General features: G+C 32.5%; 1 protein-coding gene across 1 annotated transcript in view; it reads right to left on the reverse strand.

Annotated features, from left to right (window-relative positions):
- The window catches only part of LOC145305761 (phospholipid-transporting ATPase ABCA3-like), a 54430-nt gene that overhangs the window by 30907 nt on the left and 4250 nt on the right, over window positions 1-19273 (reverse strand). The window contains exons 4-17 of the mRNA XM_080147543.1: window positions 15806-15869; window positions 15303-15384; window positions 14627-14735; window positions 14124-14194; window positions 11672-11740; window positions 10511-10619; window positions 9195-9294; window positions 8707-8785; window positions 8189-8235; window positions 7691-7755; window positions 6814-6907; window positions 6185-6311; window positions 4526-4654; window positions 1397-1455 (exon numbers count right to left, since the gene is read on the reverse strand). Of these exons, the coding sequence (XP_080003669.1) occupies window positions 1397-1455; window positions 4526-4654; window positions 6185-6311; window positions 6814-6907; window positions 7691-7755; window positions 8189-8235; window positions 8707-8785; window positions 9195-9294; window positions 10511-10619; window positions 11672-11740; window positions 14124-14194; window positions 14627-14735; window positions 15303-15384; window positions 15806-15869 (1204 nt within the window). The remainder of the gene's footprint in view (window positions 1-1396; window positions 1456-4525; window positions 4655-6184; window positions 6312-6813; window positions 6908-7690; window positions 7756-8188; window positions 8236-8706; window positions 8786-9194; window positions 9295-10510; window positions 10620-11671; window positions 11741-14123; window positions 14195-14626; window positions 14736-15302; window positions 15385-15805; window positions 15870-19273) is intronic.

Genomic DNA, 19273 nt, shown 5'->3' on the forward strand with positions numbered 1-19273 from the left:
TTGGAAATAAGATGGGGACTGGTGAATGGTGATATCTATATTTCCTATGACAAATTTCTGCATGGGCTACCCAGTAGCCAATAATATTGTAACAAACCTGATCTAATGTAATGAGATAATACAAAAAAATATCCTCCCCTCTCCTTTATTTAAAATTTTATCAAAATAAGGGGAGTGGGTTTAGTGCCCCGAAAAATTTAATTTAAATTTAACCTAGACAGATATCTAAATATCAATAAAAATAAATGAATAAAATTAATTCTTATATTCTGTGGGGAGGGGGGATACTCCCAATTACGCCCCCCATCCCCCAACTAAAATAATAAAATGTACTGTATGACCCTGTAAAATAGATAAATTTTATAAAAATATATATTATGTAACATCTTTCATTTGTTCAAAGAATTTGACATTCGGTTCTTATCAATTATTCACATTAAACATTTACCATGGAGCGGAACTTTCATTCGAAAAAAATCAGAAAAGAACAATTGATATAAACGATGATTTTGTGACAGGGAACATTTCGTCGGTAATTTGGGTTGCTAAAGTAGTTTACATATGTTGGTCAGTGCGTTCATCCATGGTTAGAGGACTGGAGGGATGGGAATTGGGGATATAGTTTTATTACCCAGTTTGGAGAAATATCCACATATTCTACATTCATTAATAGGATATCTATAATACAAAGTAGCTTGATGTCTGTCTGTTTGTCCGTCTGTCCATCCGTCCGTCTGAAGCTTAAGATCTCGGTAACCACCGAACCGATTGGATTCTACTCTTCAGAGCACCAGTAGTACTTTTTTTCTAATTATATCTTGGGGCAAAGCCCCTAGAGACTAGGGGCGAAGCCACTAGTATATATATAAACTAACTGTGTTTTGACTATCATAGGGCATTCCTCATCCATAATTTTAAGCTTTATTGTATAAGTTTTTAGAAAATATATCCCCATCCATGGCATTTGTCTCATGTAAAATTGTAAAATGTCATTTTCCAAGATAATTTATTATGTATTGTTTCAGAAAAATGAATCATTGCCAATATGAAATTATCAATTTAGTTATTTTTCACTTATATTTTGCACAGTGGTGTTCAGTGGTATCATCAAAATTAAGAGGGAGGATATACCCCCCCCCCCCATTTGTGCTAACACCCTTTATCCCTCTACACCATCCTTGACAAGGGTGTACACCCACAATGTTACACCCCCTTACAATGCCAAGGGGTGTGTCAAGGTAAAAATAGCACTCCCCCAATAAAAGTAGACTTTTTGGACTTTTGAAAGGTGAATAATTATGTAGGGGGTGGACATTTAAGTGGGCGTTTCTAACCCCCTGAAAACTAAATAACAACTCCTTCGTTGTCTTGGCATCATAAATAATGAATAAATTTCCTGGTTGATGATGTTGTTGGGAATGGTAAAACTCATGGTGTGAAACAGGACACCAATACCTACAATATAAATAATAATGAGATCCAGTTTGCTGGGTTTCGAACCCTCAACATCAAAGCTTTGAATATATAGATAAGACTATGGCCGTTAAATTAACGTACATCCCAAAGGAGTGGGGACAAAACACCTAATTTAAAAATACCTAATTTAAAAATGCCTAATTTTATAAATGTCTAATGTGACAAAACACCTAATTTATAAATACCTAATTTAAAAATGTCTAATTTAAAAATACCTAATTTTAAAAATGCCTAATGTGACAAAACACCTAACTTTAAAAATGCCTAATTTTATAAACCCCTAACTATAAATACCTAAGTTTAAAGATACCTAATTTTAAAATACCTAATCTAAAAAAACCTAATTTTAAGTATATCTTAAAACTGTTGTTAAATATATTAAACCGGCGGCTACGCCAACTAGAGGCCTCTAGGGGCGATTGCAGTGCGGAGGGGAATTCAATTAAGTCTTTGGGGGGAGGGGGGGGGGATTGAGGGTTCATGACCCCCCCCCCCCCCCCTCCAGAATTTAAAAGGTTGAAAGACAAGGAAACAAATGAATTTTAATTTTTTTTGGTTTCTTCCCTACCCTAAGTAGCCGTAGCATCCCTTTTTTTCTTGGGGGGTGATAGTTAATCATCCCCCATTTTTGTTCTAGTTTGATAAAGAAAGATTGAAGAAATATTAAAAAACGGAGAGTGGGGGAGTTTTTCAAATGGTGATTTCTCATTGGAAGGTGTTGGTAACCTCCCCAAAACCTTCCAATGACATACGGGAAGCTTCATTGTAAAAATGCAGGGGCGTCCAAGCTTTTTTTTTGGGGGGGGGGGTAAAACTTTTTTAAGGGGAGAGGTAATTCGTTTTTTTGGGGGGTAAAATGGCGCGCAAAGCGTGCCGCAAACTTTTTTCCCCCTCCTCCAAAATTTTTACCCTGGGGGTAAAATTAGCTTGGGGGGGGGGGTAATTACCCCCCCCCCCTGAAATATGTTGGCAGGGGTAAATTTTGTTTACCCCCCCTCCCCAAAATTTACCCCTGGGGTAAAATTTCTGGTGGGGGGTAATTTAAGTTTTATTAAATATTTAGTATTAAAAATGCGCGCGAAGCGCACAAACATTTTTTTTGTTAGAGATTTTTTATTTTGGGGGGGGGTATTTACCCCCCCAAAATTGATTGTGTGGGGTAAATACCCCATCCTAAATGGTTGGGGTAAATTTTAAATGAGGGGGGTAAAATGAAAAAAAAATCGTTTGGGGGGGGGGGTAATCCCCACTTTACCCCCCCCCCCCTTGGACATCTATGTAAAAATGAACCATATTAGTTCATCGACTAGCAAGATCCTTTAGCAATAACAATCAGCCAATTGGATTAATGTTATCAAAATTTTAGGTATTTTAGTGAAAATAATTGATATTTTAGAATTAGGCATTTCTAAATTAGGCGTTTAGATAGTTTGAAATTAGGTATTTTCAAATTAGGCATTTTTAAAATTAGACATTTTTAAAATTAGGTATTTTTAAATTAGGCATTTTTAAAATTAGACATTTTTAAAATTAGGTATTTTTAGTTAGGCATTTTTAGTTAGGCGTTTTTAAATTAGGCATTTATAAATTAGGTGTTTTTAAATTAGGTGTTTTTAACGTAGGTGTTTTTAACATTAGGTATTTTTAAACTTAGGTGTTTTTAGTTAGGCATTTTTAGTTAGGCATTTTTAAATTAGGTGTTTTGTCCCCACTCCATCCCAAATGATGATACACAATAATATGTATATTACAATTAGTAGTTAAAACGTTTGGACAATCAACAAATGAACCATCAAATCAAAATTCAATGAAAGTCCCCAAAATTGTTGAGAAAATGAATAAGAAAACCTTTATAAAACTTTGGAGACTAGTGTAATAAACAACCCAATGTCTCCTCCTTCCTGAGTTAACAACAAGAATGAAAGGATGACAACATCCATAAAAGCGAAGCACTGAATTGGTAGGACAAACAGACATTAACACTTATTTTGTGTCAGATGTGAATAATCAGAATATAAATGAATAAGAGTCGAAGCAAAATTGTAAGTAAATTTGCTGAAAAACTGCTTGATACAGGTTAATGTTTATGGACATACTTACATTTTTAGGACTTGATTTTAGAGTTGCCTCGCTTATAATATTGTACTTTGTTGTCCCAGGGATAAACATACTAAAAACAATTCTAACAGAAATACAATGTAAAACGCTAAAATTTGCGATGACAAACAGACAAAATACACTTACTTAGCTTCTCTACTAAATAAAAATGTACTATAGTTTATTGCTTTAATTTTTCATATTATTGACAAAGGCATTCGTTTGCACCTGTAAGTAGCGAAGCTACTATATTATATACTTAGGTATGTTGTCCGTGCGTTATTAAGTCAGTCTTACTTGTAAAGTTTTATAACAACTTTCTTTGTTCACTCAAAAACGTTAAATCATATTTTTTACTAATGTCCAAACTTTCCAACCAATAATTTATAATCATTGACGGTGTAATTTTGTTATTCTCATTGGGGATGTAGATAAATTTTTCATCTTATCCCTTAAGATCCCTGATATTACTTTATTTTTAATTTTTAAGCTTATTGTTACTGCTTTACTTATGTACATACTTGTTGTTGTGTTTTCAAACATTGGATTATCGCAGGATTAATATTAATAACTTTTATACATAAATGTGTAAAAACACATTCCAGTAAAAACACATTTATTTTTATAATTCTTTTTACCATCGTTTCTACGAATCTTCCACCGAAAAATATAGATTATGAAGAATAGGATGTGATATTATTTAAAAATACTTTAAATCTGGTGTGATTTATAAACAATACCTATCTAAAAATATGTAATTAAAATTATGAAAAACAATTTGAAATGTATCTTAGCTTCCCCAAGATATTAAGTGGTGCTTTTTTTCAAACCTGTTTTGGGACCAAAACTTCCTCTCCTTCTTTCAATTTATGTGGAAAGGAAAACAAAAATCTAACCCCCTCCGGAGAGCTATAACCTAACAAAATATAAATATTTCTTATTATTAACTTACCCAGAGCAATATTAGGCCTGCTGAAGAGTGTGCTGAGAGCAAACAGTTCCACAATGACCGCCAGCGAGTACAGGTACAGGAATATAAAGGTCAACACAGGGTTACTGTAGTTCAACACGGGACCAGTTTCTAAAACAATCATAAAGTTTGTATATAGGATAGAGATATATTCATATAAACCATATATAAAAGTAAAATGATGTCTGTAAGTCTGCCAATTGTGTGTCTGTCTATGTGTACCGAAATGGTTATTTTTACAATGAAGCTTCTTTTATTTTGGGGGAGGTTAAAAACATAAATAAGAAAGAAATAAAAAAGAATGCAAACAGAGGAAATAATGAACTAAACGAAAGGAAAGAAAGGGATAAATGTCTCATAGCACTGCTTACAAATTAGCATTACAAACAAACAGACAGATAGACATACACTAATGAAGTAGCTTTTAAACTTTTTAAAAAATCAACCGATACTCTTACATATGGATTAGCTTCACAACTAAAAATCAGCTGAACTTCTTAAAATTGATATGTAAAGGTTAAACAATATTAAATACACTAATGAATGTGATCATAACACTTCTTACAGACAAACGGACAGAAAGACAAACAGCTACACTTATAGAGGACAGTCCTATACTTTAACATATGGATTAGCTTCATTGACCTTCTTAAAAGTGATATGTAAAGGTTAAACAATATTAAATACACTAATGGATGTGATCATAACACTTCTTACAGACAAACGGACAGACAGACACTAATACTTATAGAGTAGCTAAAGAAATATAAGCTGACCTTCTTTAAAATTGACATGCAGGAGTAGAACAATGATGAATACACTAATAAATGTTGTCATAGCACTGCTTACAAATTAGCAATACAGACAAAAGAAAGGACAGACCTATACTTTTACATATGGATTAGCTTCACTACTAAAAATCAGCTAAATTTCTTAAAATTGATATGTAAAGGTTAAACAATATTCAATACACAATGAATGTGTTAATATTTCTACTTACAGACAAACGTACAGAAAGACAAACAGCTACACTTATAGAGTAGCTAAAGAAATATAAGCTGACCTTCTTTAAAATTGATATGCAGGAATAAAACAATAATGAATACACTAATAAATGTTGTCATAGCACTGCTTACAAATTAGCAATACAGACAAAAGAAAGGACAGACCTATACTTTTACATATGGATTAGCTTCACAACTAAAAATCAGCTAAATTTCTTAAAATTGATATGTAAAGGTTAAACAATATTCAATACACAATGGATGTGATCATATCACTACTTACAGACAAACGGACAGAAAGACAAACAGCTATACTTATAGAGTAGCTAAAGAAATAAAAGCTGACCTTCTTTAAAATTGATATGTAGTAGTAGAACAATGATGAATACACTAATAAATGTTGTCATAGAACTGCTTACAAATTAGCATTACAGACAAAATAAAGGACAGACCGATATTCTTACTTATGGATTAGCTTCACAACTAAAAATCAGCTGAACTTCTTAAAATTGATATGTAAAGGTTAAACAATATTAGATACACTAATGAATGTGATCATAACACTTCTTACAGACAAACGGACAGAAAGACAAACAGCTACACTTATAGAGTAGCTACGTACTAAACAATTTCTGACCTTCTTTAAAATTAATATGCAGGAGTAGAACAATGATGAATACACTAATAAAAGTTGTCATGGCACTGCTTAGAAACCAGGTGAACCAATGTAGCCAGGAGGGTAGACCCATCATTTTCATTAATTCCTTCACAATAGAATTATATGTATCAGCATTGAAATTACGTTTTAGTAATGTTTACTATAAGTTTTTGCAAATCGTAAAAATGTGATAATTTACTGATAAAGCAAACGTCTTAAATGTAGGCATACAAATCAAAACCATCAATAGTTTTGACCATAATTGGTTTCTTCTACTATCTACTTAATTCACAGACAAATCTTATTAATTACTTTCACCACTTTAAGCCAAAGAAATTGAAAATCTGTTAAATATAACCAAGACATGTGTAAAACTCAGAGAGACAAACACACATTTTATAGACCATTGTTTTCGGGGTCTTCAGGACTTTGCAAATATTGTATCAAGTAAGTTGTATACTCTTTAGAAAAGTGTATATCCACACAAAAAAAAATATATTTTCTCTCTTAAATTGCAGCCGAGAAAATTATGGTTTCCCTCTAATTTTACGGATGGACAGACAGAAAAAGTATATCATGGATTAGCTTCGTTGCTAAAACTACCTTACCTTGACTCCAGTTTCTTTTTCGTAGACAATCCTTTTTAGGATTGGTGGAACTATGAAGGAGAACGACAACACCAGAAAGAAGGGCATGAAAAATCTGAAAGAACAAGGATGACAACATCCATAAAAGCGAAGCACTGAAACGGTAGTGTCAGAACTGAATAATCAGAATAAAAATGTATAAGAGTCAAAACAAAATTGTAGTAAATTTGTTGAAAAACTGCTTGATACAGGATAATGTTTATGGACATACTTATATTTTTAGGACTTGATTATAGAGTTGCTTCGCTTATAACATTACATTTTGTTGTCCCAGGAATCAATATACCAAAATTCAGATCAATCGGATGATTGGGTCACATAAACATTTGATGTTAAAAAAGTTAAAAAATCAACATAAACATTTGATGTTAAAAAAGTTAAAAAATCAACATGCCTACATTAACGAAAAAACTATACGTTACGGACGGACGTAAGGACGGACCGACCCTAATTATAGAAAAGCTTCGCTTTTAAAAAATAATTATAAATATTTTTAAAAATATTTTATTATGAATAATAAAGCTTTCCATATTTGTGTCCGTTCTGAATAGATAGGCTTATGTTAGAATATTCACACTTTAAATCTAGCATGAAGATTCAGTGGACTATAAGTCATAATTTTAAAAGTGTAGCTACATTTTAATCATTACTCGAACAGAAGGTCCTTTAAATTCCATCCTTTGTACAAACAACAAAATTTGGTTAAGGAGACAGTAAACATACAAAAAACTTATGTAATTTAAACCTAATGCCTAAACTTTACAGATATTATAAATCTAAGGACATATTCAAGTTACAGAATAGTTGTGTTACTAAAAAATTTAAAAAAAAGACTTACTTCAAAAGCAAAGCTAGGTTATTGGCCAAATAAGCAGGAAACACCATCTCTTGAAGGCGAGTTGCCTAAAATCATTTACTTTTTAATCTGTCCTTTACAAAAATTAGATATTACTAATAATATGAAAGTCCTACTAATTAAATCATAATCAATATGGTTTTGTGTAAAGGTTCAGAAAGAAAAGAAAAAAATCATAAAGGTAGCTTGCCTAAAACCAATACAGAGCCTTCCTGAAATTCGAATGTAAAACAACAAAGGGGGGTGGCATATGTTCCACTTTTTGTTACTAGCACAAAGAAACTCAGCCAAAAAAAATAGTTGCAGCCCTGGTTCAAATTAGTTTTAAGTAATAAAATATGGAACTTTTAAAAAGTCGATGGCGAAACTAAAATTTTCTGCTGTATCGATTTTCGATTGCTCCCAGGCATATATCTTTTTTGGCAAAGTTTCTTTAAGTAGGTTAAAAAACACCGCGAAATCGCCCTTTTAAATTCTTACCAATTCGATAGTCATTATTGAAGAAAGTGTTGGGACCAACGGAACACCTTAAAATTATTATTAATTACAATATTTTCCTTCTATTAAAGGAGATTAGGACTAATGTAGTGATCACAAACAATGAAATATTTTGTACATTTAGGAACACCCCAGAAAGCTAAAAATTTATTTGATTTGTTATTTTTATTATCTATTTATTTTTTAAGGTGTCTAGTGTAAATAAATGAAAGTGCACGCACAAAACCTTACTCTTTATTTTAGAAATGAATTGTTAAAAAAAAAATTGTTTTATTTGTGCGTAACCCATGTAGTTGCAGTAAACTGCGGAGATACTCTGTACCCCAAATAACCTAACCTAACATAAAATCAAAAAATATCATGCATGAAAACTAGCTCTTCCTATTTCTATAAAATTTTCATTTTTAAAATATGGATATAGGGGTTGCTTTTGTCTAGCATATTTATGGGAAATCCCCCCCAAAAATGTTTATAATGGGATTTGCATTTTGTATGTTTACCTGTTAGATCTTGAATATAAGCTAGATCAATGAGAGCTTGGAATGAGGTTTGTATTGAGTAAGCATCTCCAAGGAAACTCTAAATATATACATCGCATTGTATTATAAACAGCTTTTCGCAGATAGTAAAGTTAAAAAATTAGGGTAGCAAAACTGGCAATAATACTATGATTTTTCATGCTATTATTTGTAAAAAATATTACATGATTTTTTTAGTATGGCTTAGAACCAGCGAATATCAATCAGTTTCGAAAACATATTGACAAACAATTATATTAAATTTGTAATACTAAAAGAGTATTGTTTTTAAAACAATTGTATATTCTTACGCATCTACAAGTCGCAGGTTCGAATCCATCCAAGAAGGGGGGGGGGGGGAGGGTTCTTTAATTAATATAACAAACCTCAGTTACTAGATATTTATTTCCATTGCTAAATATTCCCACGTTTATCATTTTTTCCCCACGACCTAATATGAATTTGTTCACCTGGGGACCATCGAATGTGTAGGGTAGGTAGGTGAACTTTGTAAGATCTTGTGTATAGTCTGATCCAAATCTCATTGTATAACTGAGTCCCGTGGTAGCACTGAAAACAAAAATCAAGCTCTATGGTTAGGAAGGTAAAGGGCATTGTATTACAAATTATACTTGGGCCTAAAGTTTTATAAACACGCTCTCTAATTGGTTTGCTTAAAACTTTGGGGGCTTTTTTAAAATTATGTATGGTTGAAACAAATTGGTAGTGTCCAGACAATAGAAATAGGAGAGAAGAACTATAGTGTGAACCCCTTTTTCGTAAATCTGACGAAGGAACTCCTCCAGCTGACAAAAAAACTTTAAAATTTTTCGAGTATATAATTTCTAGAAAGCTAACTTTATATTAAGGAATTCAACAATTCATAGCTAACTTATTAAAGGATTTGTAATATGCTTTTCACTATACTAGAAAATAAATTTTAACACGATATAATTTACGTGAGAAAAGCTTTATTTTAAGAAATGCGACTATTTACAGCTGACTCTTTATATGAACAAAATGAAAAAAATATGCCCTTTCTTCTTACGCATATGTGTACAGTGTATTCACAGTACAACGCTAGGTCCTGTTGAAAACGTAACGAACGTACTGTTGTATTGCTATTTGTTGTTATTTTATTTTTAAATAATTTATTTTGAGGTAAACATGAAACAAACTATGAATTTAAGTATTTTAAATGTTTATAATAGATACGAATTATGAATGAAAGATTATAAATCATGTACATTTGAAGTCCGAGATATTATTTTTTTGTTTTAATAGAAACTCAATAAAAAAATATGATTTTATTAACTTAAATTTATAAAGGGATTTTTATTAGTTTACAACGATTGCAATAGATGAAGCATATTTATTATTAATGGACAGATAAAACATTGATGTGAAACAACAATATGAAGTCAGTACTTCATGTGATGGACTTGATTCGAGTAAAAGTTGAAAGAACAGCTCTAATTAACTCTAATGAAAAAACTAGAAAACTTCAGTTTAATTCAACCAATGAGATTTCATATATGCTCCGATGCGATTCATTTATTGGTTCAATCAGACATTACCTCTCTTTCTTAGTACCTTTAATGTCCAGACTATTCAATAAACAATTTCAATCTACTGATCAAATACTGATATTAAATAAACCATGGGTGGTAACCCTCCCTAACATTCTTAGATTCTTAGCATAACGTGTTCTAATTACACTAGGAAGAACAAAAGACAGACAGAATCATCTATAGAGTAGCATCGCTACTTAAGATTGTGTAACTACTTGATAGAGAATATAATTCCACCAAAGATTGGATCGGCGTTGTCAGCTTCTATTTCATTGGCAGAAACTATGGTCTCAAAGTCGTCTGGATTCTCTACGCCTCGAATACCTAAATATTATACATATTGATATATTTAATCATCGTAATATACGAAGGAACCATTTTTCCATTGTAAAGACTGCTAAACGTCAAAAGAACCAACAAAAAAAATCATTATAAATGAATTAAAAATACAGAAAAACAATAGCGCTATTGTGGTATCCGCCTCGGTTAAATGGCAGATACCCAAGTTCAAATGACTACGGCAGTGTGAACAGACGTGGACACGTATAATTATAGAGAAGCGGGCTTCTCTAGCTATCACTAAATAACAAACAGAGTCTATTCAGATGTTACTTTATTCAGGGTCTAAAGGTTACTAAAGATGTACAACATAATATAAATGCATATGGATTAGGAATAGAGATAGTTAAAAGTAAATCATACAAGTAAAACATAGATAGTTGCAATGGTTAGGTAGATGACTATCCCTGTCCGGGGGAGGCAGGATAGCCCATGGAACAGCACAATAGGTAGATAAGAATAGAGGGGTTGAGTGGTAGGTCTGGGTACTAAAAGGGAAGGTTTGATGATTACTGTGACAACAACAGTCTGTGTGGGTGGTGAATCTATCTGGTGAAAGAAGGCTTAGAACCCTTATCCTCAGGGCTGAGGTGGTGCTGATAACTTGGTGGTTGAAGGGGAAGGTTCCGGTGCGAAGGGAGAGGGAGGGGTCACACCCCTCCCTCCACTTGCAGGACAACTGGGAGATGAAATCAATACCATTATCTTGCATATTTGCAGGTGGCTTTACAATTGTAGAATAACAGGATTAGCTGGGTGCGTAGCATCACTATAATGTCTTGGTTTCCGCATGGCCCAGGGTTGCCGAATACCACACTATCATCACAAAGACTATCACACTGATGACAGATGTAAGGCATAGCCATAGGTGAAAACCAACTTCCCACTTATTTTTAATTTTATTTCAAAAATATGGGGAATGGGTATTAGTGGTCAACTGTTCACTTGTGAGAAAGCACCAATTAGCACAATAAAAGGAAGGAAATTAATTGTCTGTCATATTAATGTTAATAAACATTTGTCAGATAAATACTTACTAAATGTTCCAGTGATATCAGCAAGACCAGTTTGTCCACATACTTGTAACAATGTAGTCACACCCTCCTCTAATCAAATAGTTTGGATTTAAATTCGGTTTGTCAATTTATATACAAGAAAAATATGAATAAAGATTATTTAAAAGATAAATTACAAAAAAGGTAAAACTTTGTTTCCATTTTTTTATGAATTTGTTAGGAAGGTTGTTAAAAATTATCAGGGGCAGGGGCGTCCAAGCTTTTTATTTTGGGGGGGGTAATTCGTGTTTGGGGGGGGGGTAATCGCCCCATTACCCCCCCCCCCCTTGGATGCATAGGCGTCCAAGGGGGGGGGTAATGGGCCATTTGGCACCCCCAAACGATTTTGGGGGTGCCGTAGGCACCACCAAAATTTTGTGAACAATACCCCCCCCCAAAAAAATTACCCCTACCTTGGGGGTGCCGTAGGCACCCCCAACGATTTTGGAGGGGGTAATTACCCCCCCAAAATAAATGTTCTTTAAAAAATTTTTTTTGGGGGGGGTATTTACCCCCCCCAAAATGAATGTTCTTTAAAAAAATTTTTACTGATAGTTTATTTTAGGATAGGTTATATTGATTTAGGTGATTGCCCCACATGGTTAAGCAATTGGCCCCCCGCAGGGGCTAGAAATAGGAGAGAAGCTTGTGTGAAAAAAACGAAGAAACGCCCCTTAAAGAGCGTTGCCACAAAAGGGACTATACCCCAATATAGTCCAACCAGTTAAAACAGTTCTTAACCATGATAACAAAAAATTTAATAGTTTGATCATGTTTTATTTGCTTGGGCCTTTATAAGGGCTAAAACCATCCCGGGGATCTATGATGTAATTGTAAAGCACTGAAGATTCCATAAAATAGATACATAACTAAATTAAATATTTCATTAAATAATGAAAAAGAATTTCTATAGGCGATTTCTTTTGGGAGGATGTCAGGGTGTCTCAAAACTAGTTATAAAACTTACCAGGACCTGTAAAACGCTTCACTTTAAAGTATAATCATATTGGTTCATTGGTTAGTGAGTTAATTATTGTATTTTTATGTTCTAAAGAATGAGATACTACTATATATTTGAATAGTAGTGGCGCCCTTAGCATCTAAGAACTCGTGTTTTTTAAAGGGTAAAAAGGGAGGAGAAAAATAGCCTAAAACCACTCAAAGGATTGACCTATAATAGTGTGGAACCATCATGGGATCTATGTGAAGCTTTCCTAAAAAGGAGAACTCAGTATTAAAAGTAATGAAATCTGAAGCTATAGTCAAATAAACCTTACTTACTACTTTATGTTATAGGATAGTACTTATTAACTTAATAGATTAGGTAGGTGCTTTTTTTACATAATTAAATTACCCCCCCCAAAAATTTTACCCCCGGGGTAAATTAGTTTGGGGGGGGTAATTACCCCCCCCCAACAGATTTGGGGGGAGTATTTACCCCCCCCAACAGACTTTAGGGGGGGTAATTACCCCCCCCAATCAAATTTTACCCCCGGGGTAAAAATTTTGGGGGGGGTAAAAAAAAATTTTGGCGCGCTTCGCGCGCCATTTTACCCCCCCCAAACACGAATTACCCCCCCCCTACAATTTTTTACCCCCCCCAAAAAAAAAAGCTTGGACGCCCCTGCTTGGATGCCTATGATCAGGGGGTAATAAAAGATGCATTGATTCGCGACCAAAAACATTTTATTATGTACATGGAGGGAGGAGACATTGGAGTGAGCTCAAAGTTTTATAAGCACAATAATATTGTTTATAAACTTTAAGGACATTTATCGTACTCTGTCTTTTCCTTCTAACTATGAATAAAATGGATCTACTGCAGTTCACGGTAAAATATTGCTGGTAACGAATATTGCTAAAAATTTCTGAATTTTAAGGGCTGCTAGCTGCCAAACGGCTAAACGTACAGATCATTCACGCACACCATTTTCAGCGGCATAAGAAGGCCTACGAATAATCTGGAATAGCCAAGATCCAATGATGCTCAGGGAAATCTTCACTGAATAAAAACCGCGTAAAATAGGTCTTTTTCGCGCATTTCTCTGCACTGCATGATAATTATGCATTATTGATTTATGGCTATTCCAGATTATTTGTAGGACTTCTTATGCCGCTTAAAATAGTGTGCGGGCATGATTTTTACGTTCAGCCGTTTGGCAGCTAGCCGCCTTTAAAATTTATAAATTTTTAGCAATATTCGTTACCAGCAATGTTTTACCGTGAACTGCAGTAGATCCAATAAAATAAAAAAATAGAATGAATTAAAGAGGTAAATTTACGGCCTACTCAAAGGCTTACTTACTTCTTGCTATGCAATTTTTAATATGATTTATTATGTATATTTAATATTTAAATGTATTGCATGCATTAGTTAATAAATTCTATTCATTCTAATGTATATTTTTTATTTTGTACAATGTTAAATGCTAACCTACTAATTTCATGATTCTATCAACTTGCTGGTTGTCTGCTGGCGAGTAGAGCAGCGAGAAATTCTTTGTCCTAAACAAATTTAATTTTCCTTATATAAAAGTAATTGGATGTGTGTATGTATTGCCTGAAGCTTAAGACCGCAAGGCTCAACCGAAATGTTACCCTTTAAAATCAAGCTTTTGTTAAGTAAGGTTTGTAACTATTCTAGGGGAGAAATCGCCCCTAAAAAATATGCCACTCCCAAAAATGCATAAGTTCTGTATAAATCTAAAAGTGTAAAGTCCAATTCCTTTTCGCCCCCCTCATTTACCTTCATCCAAGTGCCACTAGAGGCTTTTATTTATCTTTATCCTTTAATCTCTCACTAAGTGCTGATGAAATCATTTTTATTAGAAATCCGGGATTATAGAAGAATTTTATATTTAACAATTCTTATTCTGTTTAAGAGCAACACTAAAATATTAAACAGTTTTTCATAAACTTTCCAAAATAATTAATTACCCGTCTGTTATAGCTATTTTTGGTATAACTGATGTACAAAACTGTACGGGTAGTAGCACCGCATCCGGCGTACTTGCTTCATAATATTTAGGATTCAAATCTTCACCCCCTGAAATAAAAAAAGGTAATAACAAGGATGACAACAGCCATAAGTGGCGAAGCACAAAATAAACATGGATGGACAAACAGAAACAGTTAGTTAAAGAGAAGATGATCAGAGGTCATTAAAAAGAGAGGGATAAAAAAAAGATAGATCAGGAGAAAATCATGAACTCAAATATAATGTTAACCGAAAGAAGTAGTAAATATTTTGCCTTATTGTGATTTAAAATACAAATTTAATTTCATTGTCTTATCCCTAGATTCTTGCTAAATATGATAAAACCAGGGACTATGCATAAATACAGAAAGCCAGACACAAGCACTGGTTCTATCAAACAAAGTATGCTCAGCAGCAATTGTAGTACCCCTCCATCCCCTACACTTGATATTAATTGAAAATAAGAGAAAGGTATTTTTTTTGTTTATTTGCTTATTATTTTAGATCAAATAAGGTTGGGTTATATTGGTTACTGGCTAGCCCTACAGGTTTAGTTCTCTCCAGCTGGGATTAGAAATAAGGAAAAAAGTTACCAACTCACCCTTATTTTCAAATGTTAAAAAAAATCTACGGTACCTTCAGTTCTGAGAACCACCAAAACAGCAAATAGAATAGCAGGTACTATTATTTCCAAAATTGAACCAATCCAATGTCTTTTCTACACAAATAAAACAATTTTCCACAGATAATAAAATACAGACAGATGATAGCATATGAGTGTAAAATTATGTAATCAATACATTTTTGTAAGCCCCAAGAGGCCAAAAGTTGATAGATGTGTTTTCAACGCGGTTCGAAACCCTTAACTCCTAAGCTAGCCTTAGTTTTTTTTATTTATTTATTTTACCCAACATCTGTTATAAAGTTTGAACATCATGGAACAAGTTATTTCTTTTCTTTTCATCCATGTAATAAACAGTTGATTTTTATTGAATAGCTGTGCTTGGACAAATTTTGTCGTCTAATTTAATATTGAATTATATGCGGCAAAAAATGAATGTCTGTAAGTATTTTTTTTCAAGTTGGACAGATTATGGTGTCTGATTGACCATCTACAGCAAGAAATCTATTAGTCTAACCTTTCCAAGTAGATTTTTCCACATAAGAATAAAGAACTTTCTGACCAAGTTCGCCATCTTTTCACTGAAAAACAAAGTAATTATGAGGTCAATAGCATGTCCGACAAACCAACGGACCATGTATTATAATCTGGATGCTAATTTTTAAAGGGAATCTAAAAAAATCCAATCTTTCTTCAATAGTAGCCGAGAAGTATTTCAAAATAAGACAATTCAAAGAATGTTTTTCAAAGTTTTGCCTCAACTTCTCCATTAAAAGTATTAAGATTTTACAATAATCTGAGTTCTGAAACACTTTAAGTATGCTCGTCTTATTTGATGATCTTCGCTCTTTTTGACGATTTCGCCCTTGTTTATAATTATTTTAAATTAAATTAACAGGGACACTTTAATATTTATAATGACATTGAAATACTTTGTCTTATCTTCTATTCAATTATTTTTTATCTTTGATTGAAGTTTTTAATTAAATCAAAAGAAATTTTGAGCTAAAATCATTTTAAATTGAATAAATAGGTTTGAATATGAAACAAGACTCTGGCCTAACGGTCATGAAGTACAAATATTTATTTTATTTCACACATACATCATACTTAAACATTTCCAGTTTTTTGTCCTCTTATATAAAGTACTAAGGTTTTGCCTTTCCGTTTAGATTGCAAGGACCATTGAGCCAATTGAGTTCTCCAATTTAGGGACTGTTCATATAACACTTAGTAAGGTTTTATTCAATTAAATTTGTAAATTTAAATCATGAAGTGGTTTTAAGTTTTATATCCCTCCATCTTTGAAAGAATACATTTTCCTGTGCTAATTAATGACATAATTGGTTACTAATATCTCTCTCGTATCATTTGAAAGAAATTAAAGATAGCTGGGAGGGTAGTATTGTTTGTTTGATTATTACTTTAGGTCAGGTTAGATTAGGTTATTTTGTGTATTAGGAAAACCCTAAAAAATTACCCTAACCCCACATTAAGGGAATGGTTTAAGTGCTAGATTGACGCATTGACGTTTTTCACTAAAACTATGATAACTAAAATTATAATATGATATGATATAAATAAAGTTATTTCACCATAATAGGTATGATTATAACTGCTGCTATTATACCACAGAAAAATAATTATACTCAGTTGGACTCTCCTTATCTCTTCCAAATTTTTTAGTGTTTTCTCATTTTAGCTAAAAAAAATTGAAGGAAAAGATTAAAAAATACTTCCTAACAAAGGTCTGAAAAAAAACGTTTTTACTAATCGGCCAAGAAATGCAATATATCACGTAGATAGACACACAAACATCCTACCATTTACAACAGATAGACATCACATTACTATATAAAACGACTGAAAATTATTTTAAGGCTTTTAGGCAAGAAAAATGTATAATCCAATGCATTTCAGTTAAGGAGCAGGGCTTTTAAAAAAACTTAACATACGGACAATCGTTTTGGAGAATACTGCCATTGAGGTCATTGGGGCGAGAAAGAATTAAACAAATTTTATTATGTATTAGATTAAAAAATAGTTACAAAAAAAGGAATGGTTCAAAATAATTTAAGCTTTATTTTGAACATAATTGATTACATAAAGTGATTCCTACTTAATTCACCATTTTGTAAGAAATATAAATTATAATAAAAAAATGTATAGCAATGCCATTAATGATTAATATTACAAAGATAAGAAAAATACATATAATAGTTCGTCATGAAAATGGAAGGGGAAAATTAATTCAAAAACTTTTCTAGAAAACGTTTGACAATGGTTAATTGACGGAAATGTTAAAGGAAAAGTTTATTTGTAAAGACAAATGATTTCTGAACTGGTTCCTAGTCTAAAGTAGAAAACAAAAGAGGTTCACATTTAATTTTTGACATTTGTCTGACATCTAAACTAATCTTTAATACCAATTCGGTAAACATGGAATAGCTTTATAATAAGGCCTATGTGAAGCTTCTTTAAAATCATGGCTTCTCGGTGATTGGTATCTTAATTGACAAATAAATATATTGCTACTAGCTTAATATAAAAGGACTTAAAGATACTCCCCTAGCATCTTAGGGCTTTGTATTAAAGAGGTAAGTCAGAATGTGGCAGGTGGCAGTCTGGCAGAAACTAAAATAAAACCATCCCTTGAATCAAATCTTAAATCAAGAAAGCCTATAATTATCCCGGTACCTGTTTGAAGCTTCTCTAAAAAGAGAACTGAACTAGTTTAACAGTCTTTTAAACCTTAAGCTTCACGCGAAAAAAACTGCTTTATATAAAGATTGGTATTTATTACATTTGCTTGTTATGACCATACTCGGTTTTATTATCTTCCCAATGCATATCTCTGTTCAAACTTATTATTTGTAATAGTGTATGTACATGAATCAATTAATTAGTGATTTTCCATAAAGTGTCTGTTGAGCATAGAAAACCCCTTTTCTTATTCTTGAAATAAATTGAAAATTTATTGAACAGGGGGGGGAGGAGGTGGCAGTTTTTTACTGCGATGCATAACCCCTGCAGGAGCCCTAGCCATCCGGGACCTAAACCTAATGTGCCCTAACTCAATTCAGTACCCAATTTAATCTTACCTAACTTCCTCTTGGTTTTAATTTATTTCAAAATTAACGGGGGGGGGGAGTATTGTGCTTAGCTAGTTACTGTGAGGAATAACCCAATTAATTACATATTTTATTATTTCCGTACACTTTTCGTCCACTCTTTGTCAATATTATTAATCCTTACACTAAAAATAACAGGATGTATGTCTGTGTATGTTTGTAGCGAAGGATCGCTAACTATTACTCTCACTTATAGTTCAGGTGAGGTTTATATCTATTTTGTGGAGGGTAAATCCACCTTCTAAAGATAATTCACCCTTTGAAATAAATACCCCCCCCCCCTCCTCTAAATAATTTTTTTAAAAACTAAAATGAAAAGGAGATTTACCTTGGAGGCCTCTAGGGGCTAGATTTTTAATGTAATGACTAAAATATTGATTTTAAACTATATATAACCTGGTAGGTAAAATAAATTAGATTAGAGAAAACGAACACTAGACTATAAAAGTTTTAAAGATTTTTAATCAATATAATAGATTTGAAATCTGCATAAAATTTTAAGGATTTTTTATAAAATTCGTTTTTTATATAATTCTTTATTTAAAGGCGCAAATACGATTTAAGTTAATAAATTTTGACCAATAGGATAGCTGGATTGGAAACTACCTACGCTCTAATTGGTTAAATGATGTACGTCACTTAAGCTTCTCCAATCAGAGCGCAGATAGTTTTCAATCCACCAATCACAGATCTCAAAATTATTTAACTTAATTTGTATTTGCGCCTTTAAATAAAGAATTATATAAAAAACTAATTTTATAAAAAATCCTTAAAATTTTATGCAGATTTCAAATCTATTATATTGATTAAAAATCTTTAAAACTTTTATAGTCTAACGAACACCCTTACGAACA

Source organism: Acartia tonsa, chromosome 14 (assembly GCF_053477335.1).
Source record: "Acartia tonsa isolate MP-2025a chromosome 14, ASM5347733v1, whole genome shotgun sequence".
In the NCBI taxonomy this organism is placed as follows: Eukaryota; Metazoa; Arthropoda; class Copepoda; order Calanoida; family Acartiidae; genus Acartia; species Acartia tonsa.